This window comes from Podarcis melisellensis (assembly GCF_964234715.1).
Source record: "Podarcis melisellensis genome assembly, chromosome: 3".
Lineage (NCBI taxonomy): Eukaryota > Metazoa > Chordata > Lepidosauria > Squamata > Lacertidae > Podarcis > Podarcis melisellensis.
The window spans coordinates 38225241-38243283 of NC_138530.1; the positions used below are offsets into that span (position 1 = coordinate 38225241).

General features: G+C 44.9%; 1 protein-coding gene across 1 annotated transcript in view; it reads left to right on the top strand.

The window, feature by feature from the left end:
• NFKBIE (NFKB inhibitor epsilon) overlaps positions 1–14949 on the top strand; it is a 29588-nt gene extending 14639 nt beyond the window's left edge. The window contains exons 2-6 of the mRNA XM_081905673.1: positions 9036–9138; positions 10401–10629; positions 10740–10828; positions 11755–12003; positions 13091–14949. Coding sequence (XP_081761799.1) covers positions 9036–9138; positions 10401–10629; positions 10740–10828; positions 11755–12003; positions 13091–13156 — 736 coding nt within the window. The 3' untranslated portion in view covers positions 13157–14949. The remainder of the gene's footprint in view (positions 1–9035; positions 9139–10400; positions 10630–10739; positions 10829–11754; positions 12004–13090) is intronic.
• The last annotated feature ends 3094 nt before the right edge of the window (positions 14950–18043 follow it).

Below are 18043 nucleotides of genomic sequence, written 5' to 3' on the forward strand. Positions count from 1 at the left end.
GAAGCACTGGGAAGCTGTTTTAAAGGCATCTTCTTTGTCTGAACTGCGAATAGTGACATAGAATCACAGAATTGTAGAGTTGGAAGGGACCCTGAGGATCATGTAGTCCAACCCTCTGCAATGCAGGGATATGCAGCTGTTCCATATGGGAATCAAACTTGTGACCTTGGCATTGTCAGCAGCACTGAGCTATCCAGGCTGAGTGTTGTGTGTTAGAGGTTTGCTAAAAGGCACAGGTAGGGACCCAAAGGAATGCATGGACCTTGTTATGCAGGAAGGCCTGGTCCCAGTCTCATAATACATATTCAGCTGATGGTACTCTGGGCCACAGTTTCCCATCCGTAATATTACAGTGGTAGTATTGCACCTGGTTTACAGAAAGGATGCAGGAGAGCTACTGAGGTGATAATGCCAAAGTGCTTTGTGTGTTTTGTTTAGATGGGTTTGTATTTGCCTTTTTACCCTGTCAGAGCTGGGTTGTGTACTGCTAGGCTGAGCTGAGGGGATGGGAAGAAGGGAAGAAGCTGCGCAAGTAGCTCTTGCACAATAAATAAACAGGCTCCAATATTAGAACTGGGCTCCTCCTCTGTGTGCTTTTCTCTAGTAACTGCAGCACATTTGGGAGAGGATAATTAAAGCTTTAAAGCCTGGGCCTGAAAATAGGGCTATTCCCTAGCATAGTTCTGTGAGGTGGGGAGGGAACTGTATAAAATCCAGGCCAAGTAAACAGCAGCTGAAGCTTCCCTTCCCCCACCCCTTCTTGCCTCATGATCAGGGACTTCCCACATTGACACTGAAATATCCCCACTCCTCCTCTATTGTAAGTGCACATTAGTCTCACTGTGACTAGGTAGACACCGTCCTTCCATGAATCACGCTCAGGGCTGTGTATGCTCTCATTCTCAAGCCACATTCCTGACCATGGGGGATCCTGCTCACTCCCTTTTCCCTCCTCCCTGCTCCCAAACAAGCTTTGATATTCTGCCAGCTGTTGCAGACAGTAAGGACTAGAAACACCATTCCTCCCAGTCACAAAGTTCAGAGATGAGTATGGATCCTTCTGCAACCTAAATAGTACCATCCGAGCTCATAAGGGAGATCGTAGAAGGCTTGGGGGAACCCCCACTAGGTTTGCAGAAGGTCAAAAAAAGTGAAGGAGGGAAGCCCCTCTCTAAGGCTGGGTTGGCAACAGTGTCCTTGAGGACCCACAAAGCCTCTGAGCCCCCCTGCTTACGACTCCCTTTGTCACAAGGTGGAGTGAGAGGTTATGGCTCTTCCCCCCCCCCCACACACATTGAAAAGTACATAGAGCTGAAGGAGTAAATTGGAAAAAGTGTCGCTTCCCATGGTGTATCACTATTCCATTTTTTTGTGTTGACTTGCTTGTGTTTTGCAAGTTGATATTGGTTGTCCATTCGCTTCTAAGGCTATACAGTGGTACCTTGGTTTAAGAACAGCCCTGTTTACGAACTATTTGGGTTGCGAACTTCTGCAAAACCAGAAGTTTACCTCGGTCTATGAACTTTACCTCGGTCTAAGAACGGAAACCGAATGGTAGAAGGGCACTGGTGGCGGGAGGCCTCATTAGGAAAAGCGCGCCTTGGTTTAAGAATGGACTTCCGGAATGGATTAAGTTCATAAACCGAGGTACCACTGTATTTGAAATAGTTCGTAGCTTACAGATTGTTATTTAATATGTGTGTGTGAGAGAGAGAGGGAGAGGGAGAGAGAGAGAGAGCGCGCTCGCGTTTTCAGGTTTGTTCTCCCCTCATAGAAAAATGAGGTAGTAGACAGGGCCGTGCTATTTCAAGCCAAAGGGTACCCTATTTCAGTGATTATGTATTGCAAAGCAAACCTGCTTGCTAATAAAGTTTAGCACACTGGGGTAAGAGATTCTTGCTTAGCTCACTCCCTGTTGTATTGATTTTTCTATGTGCAAGGTTTTTAACTGAACAATATTATTGTTAGTCTGTAGTCTGGAGTGATATATGCCATTCTACCTCTTCATTCTATAGCACAGACTCCATGTCCTCTGTTGCAGTTAAGCAGCTGCTGCTGCTTTGTCCCACCAACGGGCATTTTGTAGAATTACAGAGGCAAAGCTGGACAGGTTTCTGCTCTAAAGGAATTTATAATATACCCATGTGCTTGGGTCCCACCCCCACTTCTGCTATAAAGTATGAAGAAATGGGGACCTATTGATACAGGTGCAATGGCAAGGGTTTTTGTTTTCATACATTGCTTGAATAACATGGGGCCAGATGGTGTGGAAGTGCCCTTCTGTTCTGGACAGATTACATTTGGTTCCAGACAGTAAAGCAAACTTTTGGATAAATATTTCAGTTTAGTGTTATTGAAGCAGATACTGATGCTTGGTATCTTGTGATGGTAGCCCAGCCTCCCCCTAGAATGGGAATTTGGCTGTCCTTGCTGGCTGTTGTGAGCAATTCTTGGGGAAAGTGGCTTGGTTAAAATAGCCCCAGAGAATTCTGTGCAGTCTGTCAGATAAAAGCAGCAATGGTTAAAGTTCAGGCCGGATTGCCTTGTTGGAAAGTCCCTGTTCCTGAGAGTTCTTATCTGCTACATACTTGTTAGGAAGCAAGAAAGATAAACTTCAAGCCACACAAAGTCAAAATGTAAAAGATCTGCAAGGATAAACTGACCGTGTGTGTGTGTGCGCGCACATGTAATGATAGATCCTTGGAAATGAGAGCGAATGAAACATTCGTAATCTGGCACCAAACAGGACATAGTTTGTGGAAGCAAATTTCAATGGAGTCTTTTGCTGGTTTCCAGTTTGAGATCACTCAGGCACAGGTACCGTCTAGCAGAGTGTTTCGGCTGATGTTTGATTGAGAAGATTCTGGTGCAGTTGACTTTAGGTCCTGTCTGATTCCAAACCATCACTGTAACTGCTCTTGCTAATTTTTGCTGTCTCTTTATTGATAACACTCTCAAAGCCTCTGAGCAGCATTTTCTGTACAAGTAATACTGAAATGAAATGCTGCATTTGTAGATTATTTAACCTTTCTTTAGTTCTTCCTGCTTCAAATTAGGATCTTATCTCTTCCAGTTCTCTCTGTACCATGTGATGGTGAGCAGAGGTTACTATCATTATTAGATGTGGGTTGTTTTTTTTTTTTTGAGGGGGTAGGTAGGCTGTGTGCCTGGGTCCCCTTCTAGAGACCAACAGCTAGCCCTTTGGAATTTGTTCTAAAAATAATCGTAGAAGTGGTCTGTCCCAGCAAAAACAGTCTTGTGCCATATGCTAGTATGGCATAAACTTTCACAGACTACAAACCACTTCATCAGATGCATCTGAAGTGCACTGTTATCCATGCAAGGTTATGCTACAATTCATTGCTACAATTCATAGTTCTACAATACTTTTAGGGTTTTTAAGACTCAAAAAATGGCTTTTAAAATGATACTCTCTTGTTCAGTGCATTTCACTTTTGTCTTTGGTAAGCCAGGTTTTGAAAGGTTTTTGTACTGTTCCAAAACCCTGTCAGACCTGTTTGGCCAGAGGTAGGGGTGGGGCATGTATGGCATGGAAAGAAAGGCCTCTCTTCAATCCAGATTCCCCTATCAAAAACTATTGCATGGCTTCTGCCTTTGTCACTACCTCTTCCTCTTCCTCTTACCCACCCCCTCAAACCCCCAGACACTTCCTCTCCTTTTAACATTGATTTTAGCCATAAGAAAAATAAATGCAGGAACACTCATATATTTTACACTGTATTCCTAATTGTATTTAAGGTGCTTCATATCATCCTGCTTTAAGAATAAACAGTTTGGGGGCTTCAATTATTGCAGTGTTAATCTAGGTGCCTGTTTAGTTTTCACGAAAAGCAGCTGGTTAAGGTTGTAATTTGGAATCTACCAAGTCTGAGGGACTAGACTAGATAACTCAGATCCAACTGTCTTGCAAAGTCTGAATATGGAGGCCAGTTGCAAATTGTGCGGGGAATGCTGAGCTGTGTGGGGGTTTTTTGTGTTTTTTTAAATGCTTTGCTTTTGGGCAATTTGTTTTAGCCAGGAATATTTATGTAAAATTTAAGAAACTCCTTCTCCCCCACCTTTGTTTCACACCATCAAGTGACACTATGGATATGTGTGGGCAGGTGGGCCATTTATAAGGCTTTTGTGGTCTTATAATTACGAAGCTGATTTAAGTAAGGTCTTGGGCAATTTTTCCTTGCTTAGGAAGCCACTTGTCAGTGGATCAGCCCAGAGAGTGGGATGTTTGGGGTCTATGCATACTCTGGTCAGCTAACATTAATGAAAAACAGTGTTATAAGACGTGGAAGATCCTAGAATAGAGGAGGTACATCCATGGAAATTTGGAGTGATATCCGGCTAAGTCATACTTGAAATGAACCCATGGAAATAAATGGAAATTGCATGCCCACAGATCACTGCATCTATTCCAGGTATGACTAATATTAGGTATCTGCCTTTGTCCCATAGCGTGCTGCTACCCCTTTTCTACACAACTTCCCTATTCTGTTGCTGTATTTCCAGAGAACCTCCCAATGCGTAGGTCACCTGCAATTTTACTGGTGTGCTCTAAATAGAAATAAACTGGCGCCGATGTAAATTTAACTTTGCATATGAAATAAAGAATCGCGAGGTGGCTTGTAGAACAGTCCTAACATCTTTTACTTAGAAGCTATATAGCTGCAATCTTTTTTACTCCCTCTGGCTGTGTCTGAATTGCAGCCTTATAAAACCAAAGTACGGTAACTGAATTTGAAGAGAAATCCTCAGAAGGACCCAGCCTCTCTCTTCCCACAATGTCTTCAGCCCTCTATGGGCAACAGCAGCTGTGCACAGCCTCCTTCAACTCTCCCCTCCCCTTGTTGCTGAGGCAACTGTGGGTGGCCACATCTCCGGCAGGGCAGGGAAATTCCCCATGCCCATGTGACCTTGGGCTTCCCCAGGGGCCTTGCCTGTGCCTCAGCCACATACCGTTGCTTGGCTTGGGGAGCAAAGACCGTCTGTTCTCTCTGCTTAAGAGTCCATTTGTCAGATGGAAGCCTTGTAAAATGGTGCTTGGGCAGTTTCCTCTAGGCAGCCTCAACCAGAGCTGCTGTGATGACTTTTGGGTACCTTGGACGGGTGCCTGATTCCTTTCCTTTCCCCCCTCCTTATTTCCTGATTTCTCTATGACCTTGTCACTACCATATCCCTTCTCTCTGCCTCTATGGAAATCCCCTTTGTTAAACGCTCTGGAAACGAGAAGGGCTGCGCGACAATACAGTAAAAACGATTCTCTAATTGCAGACTTGTTTTAAAGCACATGGTAACTTTGAATAGGTTACTGGAAATACATTCTAAGCTGATTGGTTCCATACTTATGCAAAAGCAGTGTCTTGTGACCCCTTTTAAAGATTAACAAACTTTATTACGGCATACGCTAGGCCGGGGAACCTGTGGCCCTCCAAATGTTGGACTGCATCTTCCATCATCCCTGACCATTGGCAATGCTTGTTTCATAGAATCATAGCATTGTAGAGTTGGAAGGGACCCTGAGGATCATCTAGTCCCACGCCCTGCAATGCAGGAATGTGCAGTTGTCCCATACAGGGATCAAACTCAAATCTTTGGCATTATCAGCACCACGCTCTAACCGACTGAGCTATCCATCTCCATCATCTGAACATCTGGACTTCAGCCCCAGCATCTGGAGGGGTTGCAGTTTCTCACCCCAGCATAAGCTTTTCTGGACTACAGTCCATCAGATGTTGTCCTGAGTTTCCACACACAAGGTTGAGGAGGCGGCATTCTGAAGAAGTAAAGTCCATGAAAGCTTGTGCCATAATAAAGTGCCATTTGATGCTTTGCTGTGTTTGCTACTGCAGACTATCCCTCTGGAACACATTTCTAAAAGTGTATCCCTTTTTTTAAAAAAAAACTGGTTGACTCTGATGCATTGTATTTGTTCTGGATTTATTTCTGAATGTGGGCAGGGCGATGCATGAGTACCCACTTTTAAAAAAGAGAAATCACTTGATTTTTCAAAAACTGTTTCATTTGGTGTTTAAATCGTTTTTAGAAAAGCATCCATAGCAAGTTTAATATACAGTCGTAACTTGGATCTCAAACACCTTGGCTCCCAAACAAATCGGCTCCTGAACAATCGAAACCCAGAAGTGAGTGTTCCTGTTTTCGAACAGTTTTCAGAAGCTGAACGTCTGGCGCGGCTTCCAAAGTTTCCGGTTGGCTACAGGATGCTCCTGCAGCCAATCAGAAGACATACCTTGTTTTTTTAACAGTTCGGGAGTTGAATGCATTCTATTCAGGAACCACGGTACAACTGTGTCAGGTTTAACAATTACCTGTACTTAACAGCAGTTTTCACTTAGAAAGCTGCTTTTCTGTCCTTGATCTATATAACTAAGTTTATCTCTTGCATCCTAGCTTGTATATGCAAGAGGGGGGAAAGAAAAAGAAATAAAGGAGGGATATATAAATGATGTCAAGTTGTGATTACGATATAGATTTAGTAGCCTTGTTAATTGAAATACAGTGGTGCCCCGCAAGACGAACGCCTCGCAAGACGAAAAACCCGCTAGACGAAAGGGTTTTCCGTTTTGGAGGCGCTTCGCAAAACGAATTTCCCTATGGGCTTCCTTCGCAAGACGAAAGCCCATAGGGAAATCTCCAGGGACAGCGGGGAAGTGCAGCGCGTCTTCCCCACTGTCCTCGGACCTCCTCCGAAGCCTGGCGATGGGGCGGAGAGCTCTCCGCCCCATCGCCAGCCTCCTCCGAAGGCTTGCGGTGGGAGGAGGGCTTCCCCTCTGTTCCCGGACCTGTCCTGAAGGCTTGCGGTGGGAGGAGGGCTTTCCTCCCCACCGCCAACATTCAGAATGCTGTTCTGAATGTTGGCGGTGGGGAGGAAAAACCCTCCTCCCACCGCAAGTCCCGGGAACAGAGGAGAAGCGCTGCGCGCCTTCCCCTCTGTTCCCGGACCTGTCCTGAAGGCTTGCGGTGGGAGGAGGGCTTTCCTCCCCACCGCCAACATTCAGAATGCTGTTCTGAATGTTGGCGGTGGGGAGGAAAAACCCTCCTCCCACCGCAAGTCCCGGGAACAGAGGAGAAGCGCTGCGCGCCTTCCCCTCTGTTCCCGGACCTGTCCTGAAGGCTTGCGGTGGGAGGAGGGCTTTCCTCCCCACCGCCAACATTCAGAATGCTGTTCTGAATGTTGGCAGTGGGGAGGAAAAACCCTCCTCCCACCGCAAGTCCCGGGAACAGAGGAGAAGCGCTGCGCGCCTTCCCCTCTGTTCCCGGACCTGTCCTGAAGGCTTGCGGTGGGAGGAGGGCTTTCCTCCCCACCGCCAACATTCAGAATGCTGTTCTGAATGTTGGCGGTGGGGAGGAAAAACCCTCCTCCCACCGCAAGTCCCGGGAACAGAGGAGAAGCGCTGCGCGCCTTCCCCTCTGTTCTCGGACCTGTGCTGAAGGCTTGCGGTGGGGAGAAAAGCCCTTCTCCGCACCGCCAGCCTGGCAAGCGGTCTCCATAGGAACGCATTAATTGATTTTTAATGCATTCCTATGGGAAACCGTGCTTCGCAAGACGAAAAACTCGCAAGACGAAAAAACTTGCGGAACGAATTAATTTCGTCTTGCGAGGCACCACTGTAGTTGCTTCTTCATTTTGTAAGGTTTTGTGCATGCATCCCGTATTTATTTTCAAACACATTCAAAACCCTACTTTCAGTTTCAGGGTAGTGGGAGTGCCTGCTTTGTACCTTTGAACAGCTAGGAGTAGTTGGATAGTGCAGGGTGGCAGCAACCTTCTAAGGCCTGCTCAATCTGTGAGGTGATTCATGAATTTATGTTCTGGTAGAAACATTCAACAGGTAGAGTTGCATAAGAGCTGCTGGTGTGGAGAATTTTTTTTGAGAATTTCCATCAGACTCCTCTTCAGACTTGAAAGGAGTTGATGAGGCCTAGTGTGAAACTTCTGCCATGAGTGCAGCCTGTCTGTGAAATAGCCATCTGAGCTGTGATCTCTGCACTGTAGGTAGAACTAGCTATATGGAAGCTTCTGGAAATTTTTTTGCTTTTGATGGAGTGAGTCTCTGTATGAGTCTGTCCTCAGTCCTTGGATTGCTGACTTCAGTCATGGCCCGCCTCTCATTGGGCCATTTGTGTTAATGCTGGTGCTACATACTATTGTTGTCACAGATTATATTTTTCCACTCAATCAAAGTTGCCACTTTTTGAGAAGTTAATCAGCATTCTAAAAACCACAGCTGCCATGTGCTTAGAGGGTTGTTAGAATTGACCCTTAGTTCAAGAACAGGGGTGCAGCTTGAGTCTTCACTGATGCCCATCTGTTTCATATAACTAGAAGAAGAATTCAGTTGAGCCATCTCCATTTCTTTCCAGTCCTTGTTGCGCTGGGATTAGATGCCATGCAAAGACTACTGGGAGAGTTTGGCATGTATCCCTGGTACCTCTCATTGTATGTGATCTCGTTGTTGCTTGTTTTCTTCCAGAGATGGAGGTTCTCTCTTTCCCTGGTTCAAGAGCAAAGTTTATTGTCTTCCTGGGTTCAACGGTCTTGGATTCTAGGGTTGGTTCTTGGTAGGCTTGTATTTGCCTTGTCAACGACTGACAATCTGAATTAAACTGATGGGACCTTTGCTGGGAATCCACAATGAGTTCTGCAGCCACCATGCATCAATAGGCACATGTTTCGTCTTCAAATGACGATGTTCACCAGGAAAATACGTGGTTGACAAATGGCAAGAAGTTGCTGTGGAAAAACTGTACATTGCCCTGTGAAAAGTTGTAAGCATGTAAAGTGGTTCAGGGAGAGTCATCACTCCTGTATATACATGGAGGTCTAACTGAATCAGTTGTCCAATAAACTCATGTGCGTGTTTTCTGTTCTAAGTGTGAAGAGCAAGCAAGGAACTTCCCAAATGTTTTTCATGCTTAAAGGGGAGTGTGTTGTTCATGATTCTAGGTTGGCATGACTTGGGCCCTGCACCACAAACTAAAATCTCTTTTCTCTCTTTCAGGTTGCTACACCTGGCAGTCATTCACTGTGTACCTGCAATAGCACTCTGCTTCATTGCCCAATTGCCAGTGGAGGTTTTAGAGATCCAGAATGACTTATTCCAGGTATGTGATAGACTGTGGGGAAAGGTCAGTATTTTTCCCAGTCTAGCTAGAAGAAAGAAAACAACTGGGAATCTGGGTCATTCTGTCTTGCTCGTGGCAATTGTCTCTGGCTATATTTCCCCCCCTGTACTTGCTCCTTGCCTTATTTTTCTAGATCTGGTGGACAGGCATATGCAGATTTCTTATGCTTCATAGAATTGTAGAGTTGGAAGGGACTCTGAGGATCATCTAGTCCAGCCCCCTGCAATGCAGGAATGTGCAGCTCTCCCATATGGGGATTAAACCTGTAACCTTGGCATTATCAGCACCATGCTCTAACCAGCTAAGCTATTGTGACAGTCTTGGAAGTTTTCCTTGAGAATTTGTGACAGTTGCTTCTCAGTGATAGATTTTTATTATAATCTACCTTGGAAGGCTATACACATTAAAAGATGTTACAGAAATCCATTAAATGAGTAATACTAATTCTAGTTACTCTTCTTGTCAATGGCCTCAGTCCAATTTGAGTTGCATGTAGCAACTTGTGCCCTGAGTAGGAATATATCCCTTCATCTGGATGAGTCATCTGACCCCATTAGTTATTGGGGGCTAAATGATCTTTGGGGTGTGGACTTAGATGTATATCTGCATCGGCAGACTGCACAGAAGTCTGCTTCCCCAGTTGAATAAGAGCACTTTTTCTGAGGAAAAGAACATGCAAGCTTTAAAGTTTAGCATCTACCTCTCATTTTTGCCAAAGGTGGTGTATTCAATGTGAGATTTTTATAAAGAAATCTAAAGAACCAGAGCAGGTGTTTCCTGCTTGGCAGGGGGTTGGACTCGATGGCCCTTGTGGTCTATTCCAACTCTATGATTCTATGATTCTAATCCAAATTCTGGCCTAGAGAAGACTGCATTCTGCAAGCTATATAAATGAAGTAAACTCACACAGCTGTTTGCTTTTAGTTGATTTATTTCTGGCTTCTGCCAATCCTGTTGAGAAGATATGCAGGGTATTGATGTCCCATTAATTTTAACAATTCTATGAAGCTTACCCTTGAAGGATCATTAGGTGTTGCATGTGTGTGTCGTCCCCCCCACCATGAAAGCTGAGATTTCAGCTGAGATATTAAATTACGCATCCATTCCTAAATCCTGTGTGTGTGTTTTGTGATGCAATTACAGCAAACAGCCACTCTCGGTTTTGCCCCTGCCTCTTGCACCTTTCTACTTAGCCCCTGTGTCACTCTCTTGCAGTAACCTTCTCCGTTTCCCATTTGCAGACCCCGCTTCACCTCTCCGTGTACCTGGAACAGTCCAGAGTGGTGCAAGCACTAGTCCTGAGAGGAGTGAACACAGCGCTGCAAGACCGCAATGGGAACACACCACTGCATTTGGCCTGTGAGCAGCAGAGCCTGGAGTGTGTGCAGCTGCTGCTGCAGGGGATCATCTCCAACAAGACCTTGGAGGCTAGAAAAAGCCGCCAAGATTTGCACCTCCAGAACTGGCAAGGTGAGGTAGTAAAGATTGATCAGGGTGGTGTGTGTGTGTCTGGTGACACACTGGGGCCAGCGTTCGGCTACTTGCCTCGTAGCAACTTCCTGGGATGTCTTCTTCTCCAGGCTTGACTTGCCTACACATCAGCACCTTGAAAGGGAACCTGCATCTGATGGCATTGTTGGTGAAGAGTGGAGCCGACATCGATGTTCAGGTACGGCAAGGGCAGCTGCACCAGAGCCACACGTGCTCTGTACTTTTGCGATCAGGCTGAGCAAGAAGATCTGGCAATTAGATACAGAAAGCGAAAAAGTTTGTCCATTGTGGCAGGGGAGATTAATACTGAAAATGTGTAGGAAGTGCCTAGTGAAGTATCAAAAGGTGGGCAGAGGTGACTGAACAGGAACGAACAAGCTGCAGCTTTGCAAAAACACAGGCTTGCAGAACTGCTTGATCTACATCACTTGGATTTATTCAGAGCAGATTTTTAACAGTGAAGAACCACTGGACAGTGTTGCAGCTGCAGGAACAGGACACAGATTAGGGAAAGTGATAAGTTCCATACCTTTGTGATTCCCCACCCAAGATCATCTGAATCTGTGTAGGTTCCTGGAATTCCCCCAAATGTTTAAAATTCCAGGAAGATTTAAAACTCCATGTTATGTTTTGAGCCTGTTCCTGTGTTCATTTGAGATTAGGTTTAGGAACAGTGTGTCTCTATGCTGCAGGGCCCAGTTTCCAATCCTGGCCACAGGATAGCTCATTTGGTTAGCGTGTAGTGCTGATAATCCCAAGGTTGCAGGTTCGATCCACATATGGGACAGCTGCATATTTCTGCATTGCAGGGAGTTAGACTAGATGATCCTCAGCATCCCTTTCAACTCTACACTTATCTGAGTCTTTGAAATGTGCTAGTGTAGGACAGGGTTGGCTGACCTGTGACCTTACAGATGCCCCACTAGTTCCCATCATCCTAGACTATTGATCATGTTGGCTGAGGCTGATGGGAGTTGAGTCCAACAATATCTGGAGGACCACAGGTTTGCCGTCCCTGGTTTAGAGGGTGTTCCATCCCTGTAAGATTCTGTTTCAGAAGCTGACTGAAGTGGCTGATCTGACACCCTGCTTTCATGGTCCCAGGATGGCACAAGCGGAAAGACACCCTTGCACATGGCAGTGGAGAACCATGACGAGATGGCTGTGAAGCACCTCCTTGAAATGGGGGCCCAGGTGGATGCCCAGATGTACAATGGTTGCACCCCACTGCACCTGGCAGTAGGCAGGAAGGACGCTGCGATTGCTGCCATCCTCTGCCAATCGGGGGCAGACACCTTGCTGCGGAATATGGAGGATGAGACGGCCCAGGACCTGGCTGATGAAAACGATGATGTGAGAACCTTTCTGAGTCTGGCTGTTCTAGATCAGGGGCTTGTAGGAATAAGCTGAACAACTCCCATCAAGCTCTTGAAGCAAGGCCAGGAGGGCAGGCTGTATGGCGTAGTTCTCAAGCTTTGGCCCATCAGTAGAAGGTGTTTAAGAACAGGGTTTGGAGTTTCGCAACTCCTTCCATACCTGTGATTTGACTATTTCCAATTCAGATTAGTTTGGTGTCATCATCTTAAGGCCATATAGCAGGGAGGAGCTGCTAAACTGGCAAGCCTACCTCCGATGTCTCCAGTGCCATTGCACTGTTGAAGCTTCTTCAGTGGAAGGAACTGCAGCAGCTGCATTGCAGTGGAGCAATTTTGGCAACTCCTTCCCTCAGTTAGGGAGGGATGTAAGCCAGCACAGAACTACATGTAGGTCAGGATGAGGCAACAACTCTTTTTCTCATGCATTGGTGCTGCATTATTATTATTATTATTATTAACATTTGTATACATTTGTATAACATTCGTATACCGCCCTATACATGTAGATCTCAGGGCGGTTCATAGCATAAAATCACAATAGAAACAAAGAAAATACATAATAAAAACAAAAGCTTAAGAGAGAGAGATTCAATTATTTATTACTATTTATTAAATTTCTTCATCCAAGGATCACAGGGCAGTTTACAATATAAAACACAAAAATGCATAACATAGTAACAAAAATAATACCTCCCACAGTTTCAAAGGCCATAGATTGTTTAATTGGCCGAAGGCCTGGAAGAAGAGGAATGTTTTTCCCTGGCGCCAAAGATACATGACAAAAGTTGGTTCATATGGGGAGAGGCGGTCCTTGAGGTATTGCGGTTACCATTCAACCATGAATCTCGTTGGGTGTCGTAAGACATTCCTTATCTTAGCCTAACACGTGTCACAGGATGACACTGAGGATAAACTGGGATAACCCCTACGCTCCACTCCAAGCTTCTTCAAGGAAGGACGTGATACAAATGCATTACATTGGGACTCCTCACAGCTAGGAATAAGATTCCTATTTTTCTTTTATAATGCTAATGTTACTGTTTCCTCTCCTTTTGCCTTGGCAGATTCTTACACTCTTGCCTTTTGATGACCTGAAGATCTCTGGCAAACCTGTTGTGTGCTCCAGTTGAACATTGCAAAATGTGAATGAATACATCATTGGGAGACGTATCCCGCTGCTGCAGGTTGATAGGAGCAGAGCTGGTCACCGGTATATCATTCCCCTTCTTGCAGAATTGGAGCCTTTTGTGCCTCTTCAGACACTTACAATAGTGCGCAGGACCTTGGGAGCTGGTGCAAGAGAAAAAAATCGTTCTTTGTGTATTTAATTTGATGGCGTCATGGAGTTGCCGCCTACCTGAGTGACAAGAGTCCAGATAGACAGATTCTATGTTTGCTTTGCCTGCTGTGTTGAAAATTGGAGACACCAGAAGTTCTAGGAGGACACTTATTTTTTCCAAGACTGCACAGTCAACAGAGGTGGTGTGTCAGCCCTCATTTTTCCTTCTTCCTCCAGCCCCTGCCATTCACCTCAAGTCTGTGATGGAACTATAATAGGGGTTTTTCTCTTTCCAGTCCGCCAGAGTCACTTCTGTTTTTAAAATGCTTCCTTCCCACACACCAGCTACTTTCTGATCTAGCTACTGCTGCTCAGGCCTTCTCCTTTTCCTTCGGTAGCCAGTTGAGGATTGACTCAGGCTACTAATTCTGAAACATCCAGGACTGCAAATTGTTCCATTCTCTCCGTTTAGTCCACCTGTTGCCTCCCATGGAGGAAAACCCTTGCAAGCAGAGTGGACAGACAACTCTTAAGTTCCTCTCTACTGCTTCTGTGACGTGCCAGAAGGAACTTGAAGGCTGAGCTTATGGGGACAAAATGAGACTTTCTCTCATGCCTCAAGATAACTGGTGTTCTTCAGGCCAGACTCGAAGCAAAGAAGCCTTATTCTGTTTCAGTTCTCTTTCAGATTTACTAGCTAATACTGCTGTACAAGCAAGTTCCTAATCTCTAAACTGCCATCCTAAAAACACCACACTTCCCTCGCTGTGCCGGCAACTTGAAGTTCTGCCTGTGGAGCAAGGGAGAACAAGGAAATTCCAAGGCCTACCCCCCTTCATAAAGTGTTGTGGAATCCCATATTGTATACTGCTTTTGTTCATCTTGAACATAAGCTTTGTAACAGTTGCCAGGAACTGTGTTTTTGTTGTCCCTGCTGGAAGAAGCTGCACATGGCTACATTTCCTGCATGCTGATTCTTAGTATTTGAACAGTACTCCTGCTTAGGAACAGATCTATCCGTTTTAGCCAGTGGGTAGGTAGATTGTCTTGTTTCTCTCTGCATTCAAAGTGGTGAGTTTGGTGATCCTAAGCAGCCTGTCATGAGACTGCAAAACTGGGTTTGGAAATCATGACCTGCGGAGTGATAGGACTCCGGATCGTGCGGTATGTGTAACATGTGTAACGTGGTGGTATTTGCTCCCTTGATGATTGTTGTGTTCCACCCAGAGGTTATACACTCTGCTTCTCACCAGCTGCAGCAAGTGTAGAGAAGCATTTGGGTCATCAAATGGCAGGAATAGGAGTTGCTTACATGCAAACTTTACTCTGAACTGGGGAAATTCCCAGTCCCCTCCCTCCCACTATTTGCTGCCTGGGAGCGGCTGTTTGTAACTTGGCAAGTCCTGGATGGCGCAATCAGCTGGGATGTTTTAAGGAGAGGTTTTCTTCTTCCCTGTTTTTTAGAAGACCAACCTAGAAGCAGTAGCAACTTTTATGCGATATTTTCCAGCAAAGTCCTCCATGATTTTTATATCTGGCTTATTTGCTTGAACCCTTAGCTCTTCTTCCTCCTGCACTCCCCCATTGTGTTTTTATTAACTTTTTTTTTTGTCTAAACAACACAATAAAATTTTTAAAACTGGATTAATCTGCTGCTATTGCAAGTTGCATGGTGTTCCTCTGCCTCCATACAAATAATGCGTTGCTTCATAGTAATACATTTCTCCAGTTAAAATCACTGTTCATTACATCTGGGATGGGAGTGTTTTTTCAGCTGGACTAGCAAAGAGGGGTGCAGCAGCAGTTCATCCACAGTGCATGGAGAGTCACAACATGACAACTGCAGCAGGCTGCTAGACTGTCGAAGGGGAAGTGTGCAAGAAGAGTGAATGCTTTAAAAAACCATGTTTCAAATGTGAAGACGCTCAAAATCTGCTATTACCTTGCAGCTGCTCTTAGCAGCTCCTCCTTGTGGCGCCTTTAAAGCCATGCTGCAAGCTGATATGTACCATGTTCTTAGTCCTGTGGAGCAAACAGTGGAGAAGCAGAATTATGTTTCTGCTAATTTTCCACACTATCCTCATGGCCTCCTTGGTTTTTCTTTTTTGGGGAAACCAGGCTCTTGCAACATCAGATCAATATTCCTTCTGACAAAGCCAGTTTTATTTGGATTCTTTAGAGGAAGTCTGAATTTGCAGACTGTACTAACAGCTGTGTAGGACAAGGGTAGTCTGTCTTTTTGCAACAGGATATTTCCATAGGGGATGGCCAGCACTAGTTTTTGAATAGCCAGCTCCAAGGAACAGGAACTCCCTTGCTGATACTAGGAATTAGTCAACTCCCCTAGTTAAGGCTTATTGATCAAAAGCCAAGATCACCACTGTGTTTTTGTGTATGGAAACATCTCCATTATACTCCATTATTTGGTGTTTTAGAAAACAGGCAGCATTTGTCAGAATCTGGAACAAATGGTAATCTGCAGTTTACAATGGCATGACAGAGCAGCCCAATCGAAGCATAACATGGTAAGCCTTAACCCCCAAATTCTCTGTCAAGTTCTACTGCTTGTTGTTATTGGGGTAGAGGGGGAAAGTAAAACTCCCCAAATAAGTGGAGGTTATGCAGTTCACTTCCAAAGTTGGTGCATGGCATTTTAAAAATGTCAGTATTGCCTCCGGTAGATCTTCAGTTTTACACCAGCTACTTTCAGATATAACAGAGGAAAATGCATCTGTAACTTATGTGGGAGAAACACCACATTTCACACAAGGGAGCACATTGTGAATTTTAAAATGGTCAAGGCATTGTGGCAGAAATGTCCACAACTGTGGGGGCACATTTTCTCTTGATGCATGATGCAGCAGCAAAAAAATATAAATATAAAATGCTATTCTAAACTGCATCAACAGAAGTATAGTGTTCAGATACCATTCTAGCCTGTCCAATTCTGGGTGCCACAGTTTAAGGTGGACATTGACAAGCTGGAATGTGTGCAGAGGACAACGACCAATATTATCAAGGGTCTGGAAATTAAGCCTTAAGAGGAACGGTTGAAGGAGCTGGGTATGTTTAGCCTAGAAAAGAGGAGAGTGCCATCTACAACAGCCACCTTCAAATATCTGAAGGGCTGTCACGTTGAAAATGGAGAAAGCTTGTTTTCTCCTGCTCCAGAGAGTAGGAGTAGGACTCGAACCAATGGATTCAAGTTACAAGAAAGGAGATTCCGACTAAACCATCAGGAATAACTTTCTGGCAGTAAGAGCTGTTCAACTCCCTTGGGGGGGGGTTATGGACTTTCCTTCATTGGAGGTTTTAAAGCAGAGGTTGGATGGCCATCTGTCTTGCATGCTTTAGTTGAGATTCCTGCATTGTAGGGGGTTGGACTTGATTACTCTTGGGGTCTCTTCCAACTCAGTAGGATTCTATGATTCTATGAATTGTCATGCTAGTAAAATATCATCCCAGATTTGCTTGTGACGTTATTTCTTTCAGATATAACGTCCCACACATTTTCACAGGTCTACAAATCTGCTGCAGGAAGAAGATACACATATCACGCTTAAGCAGTGAGAGCAGCCAATCTGCCTGTTTTTCTGCCCCAGCTAGATAACCAAAAGCAGTGGATGGAGATATCCTTTCACCCACAGCAACAAATTGCTTGGGAAAGCACCAGTCAGCTGCTGAAGCAGAGAAAGGCTGAGATCACATGGGTTGTCTTCTGGCTTTAGGCCCAATGCAACAGTTCGTGCAGTTCTGGTTATTACAGAATCAAAGCTGGAGGAGGCTTATATAGAAAGTTGTGTATTTAAGGTTTCTGACAATAGAGGACTCTTCAAATCTAATCAAGCTACTGTGCCATTTACAAGGTACGGAAATCTTTGGCTGGCTACTATGGAGAAGCCTTCAGTTCCGGGACGACAACGAGGGACTTTGTTCTGTACCAAAAGCATTACAATTGGTGCAAATATAAAGCTGTCCACTGAACCTTACCAAAGAAGTGTCAGCAAACATAGTAGCTCCTTACACAGGAACTATTAGGGCAGGAATGCTTTCAAGAATTTGATTTGGGTTTTTTGTTTTTGTTTAAGAAAAGTTTTCCTGCCTTTCCTGAGATGCTTTAGTGGAACTTTAAGCCATTTGCACCCTGCTGGCGATTGGCAGCTGTTAGCATGGAAGAGGAGGAGTATGTTGAAAACGGTTCACAAAGCAGAAGACACAGCTTCCAACATTCAAGAGGAAAATTAGAGCTGTCTTTCTCTATTGTATTTCCAACAGCTTGATGCATCCTTGGAAACCTACAAGCAGGCCTGCTTCTGCTTTCAGTAGTTGCTGTCTGATCCCAAAGGCTCAATGTAGCTGTATTATGGCTATCCTCTCCTTCGTGGATCTAAATCAGGGGTCAGCAACCTTTTTCAGCTGTGGGCTGGTTCACCATCCCTCTGACCGTGTGGTGGGCCGGACTATATTTTGAAAAAATAAATAAATGAATTCCTATGCCCCACAGATAACCCAGAGATGCATTTTAAATAAAAGCACACATTCTACTCATGTAAAAACACCAGGCAGGCTCCACAAATAACCCAGAGATGCATTTTAAATAAAAGGGCACACTCATGTAAAAACACACTGATTCCCAGACCATCCATGGACCAGATTGAGAAGGCGATTGAGCCACAATTGGTTGCCTGCCCCTGCTCTAGAACATAAGTTCCATTGAACCTGGTAGAACTTGCTTCCA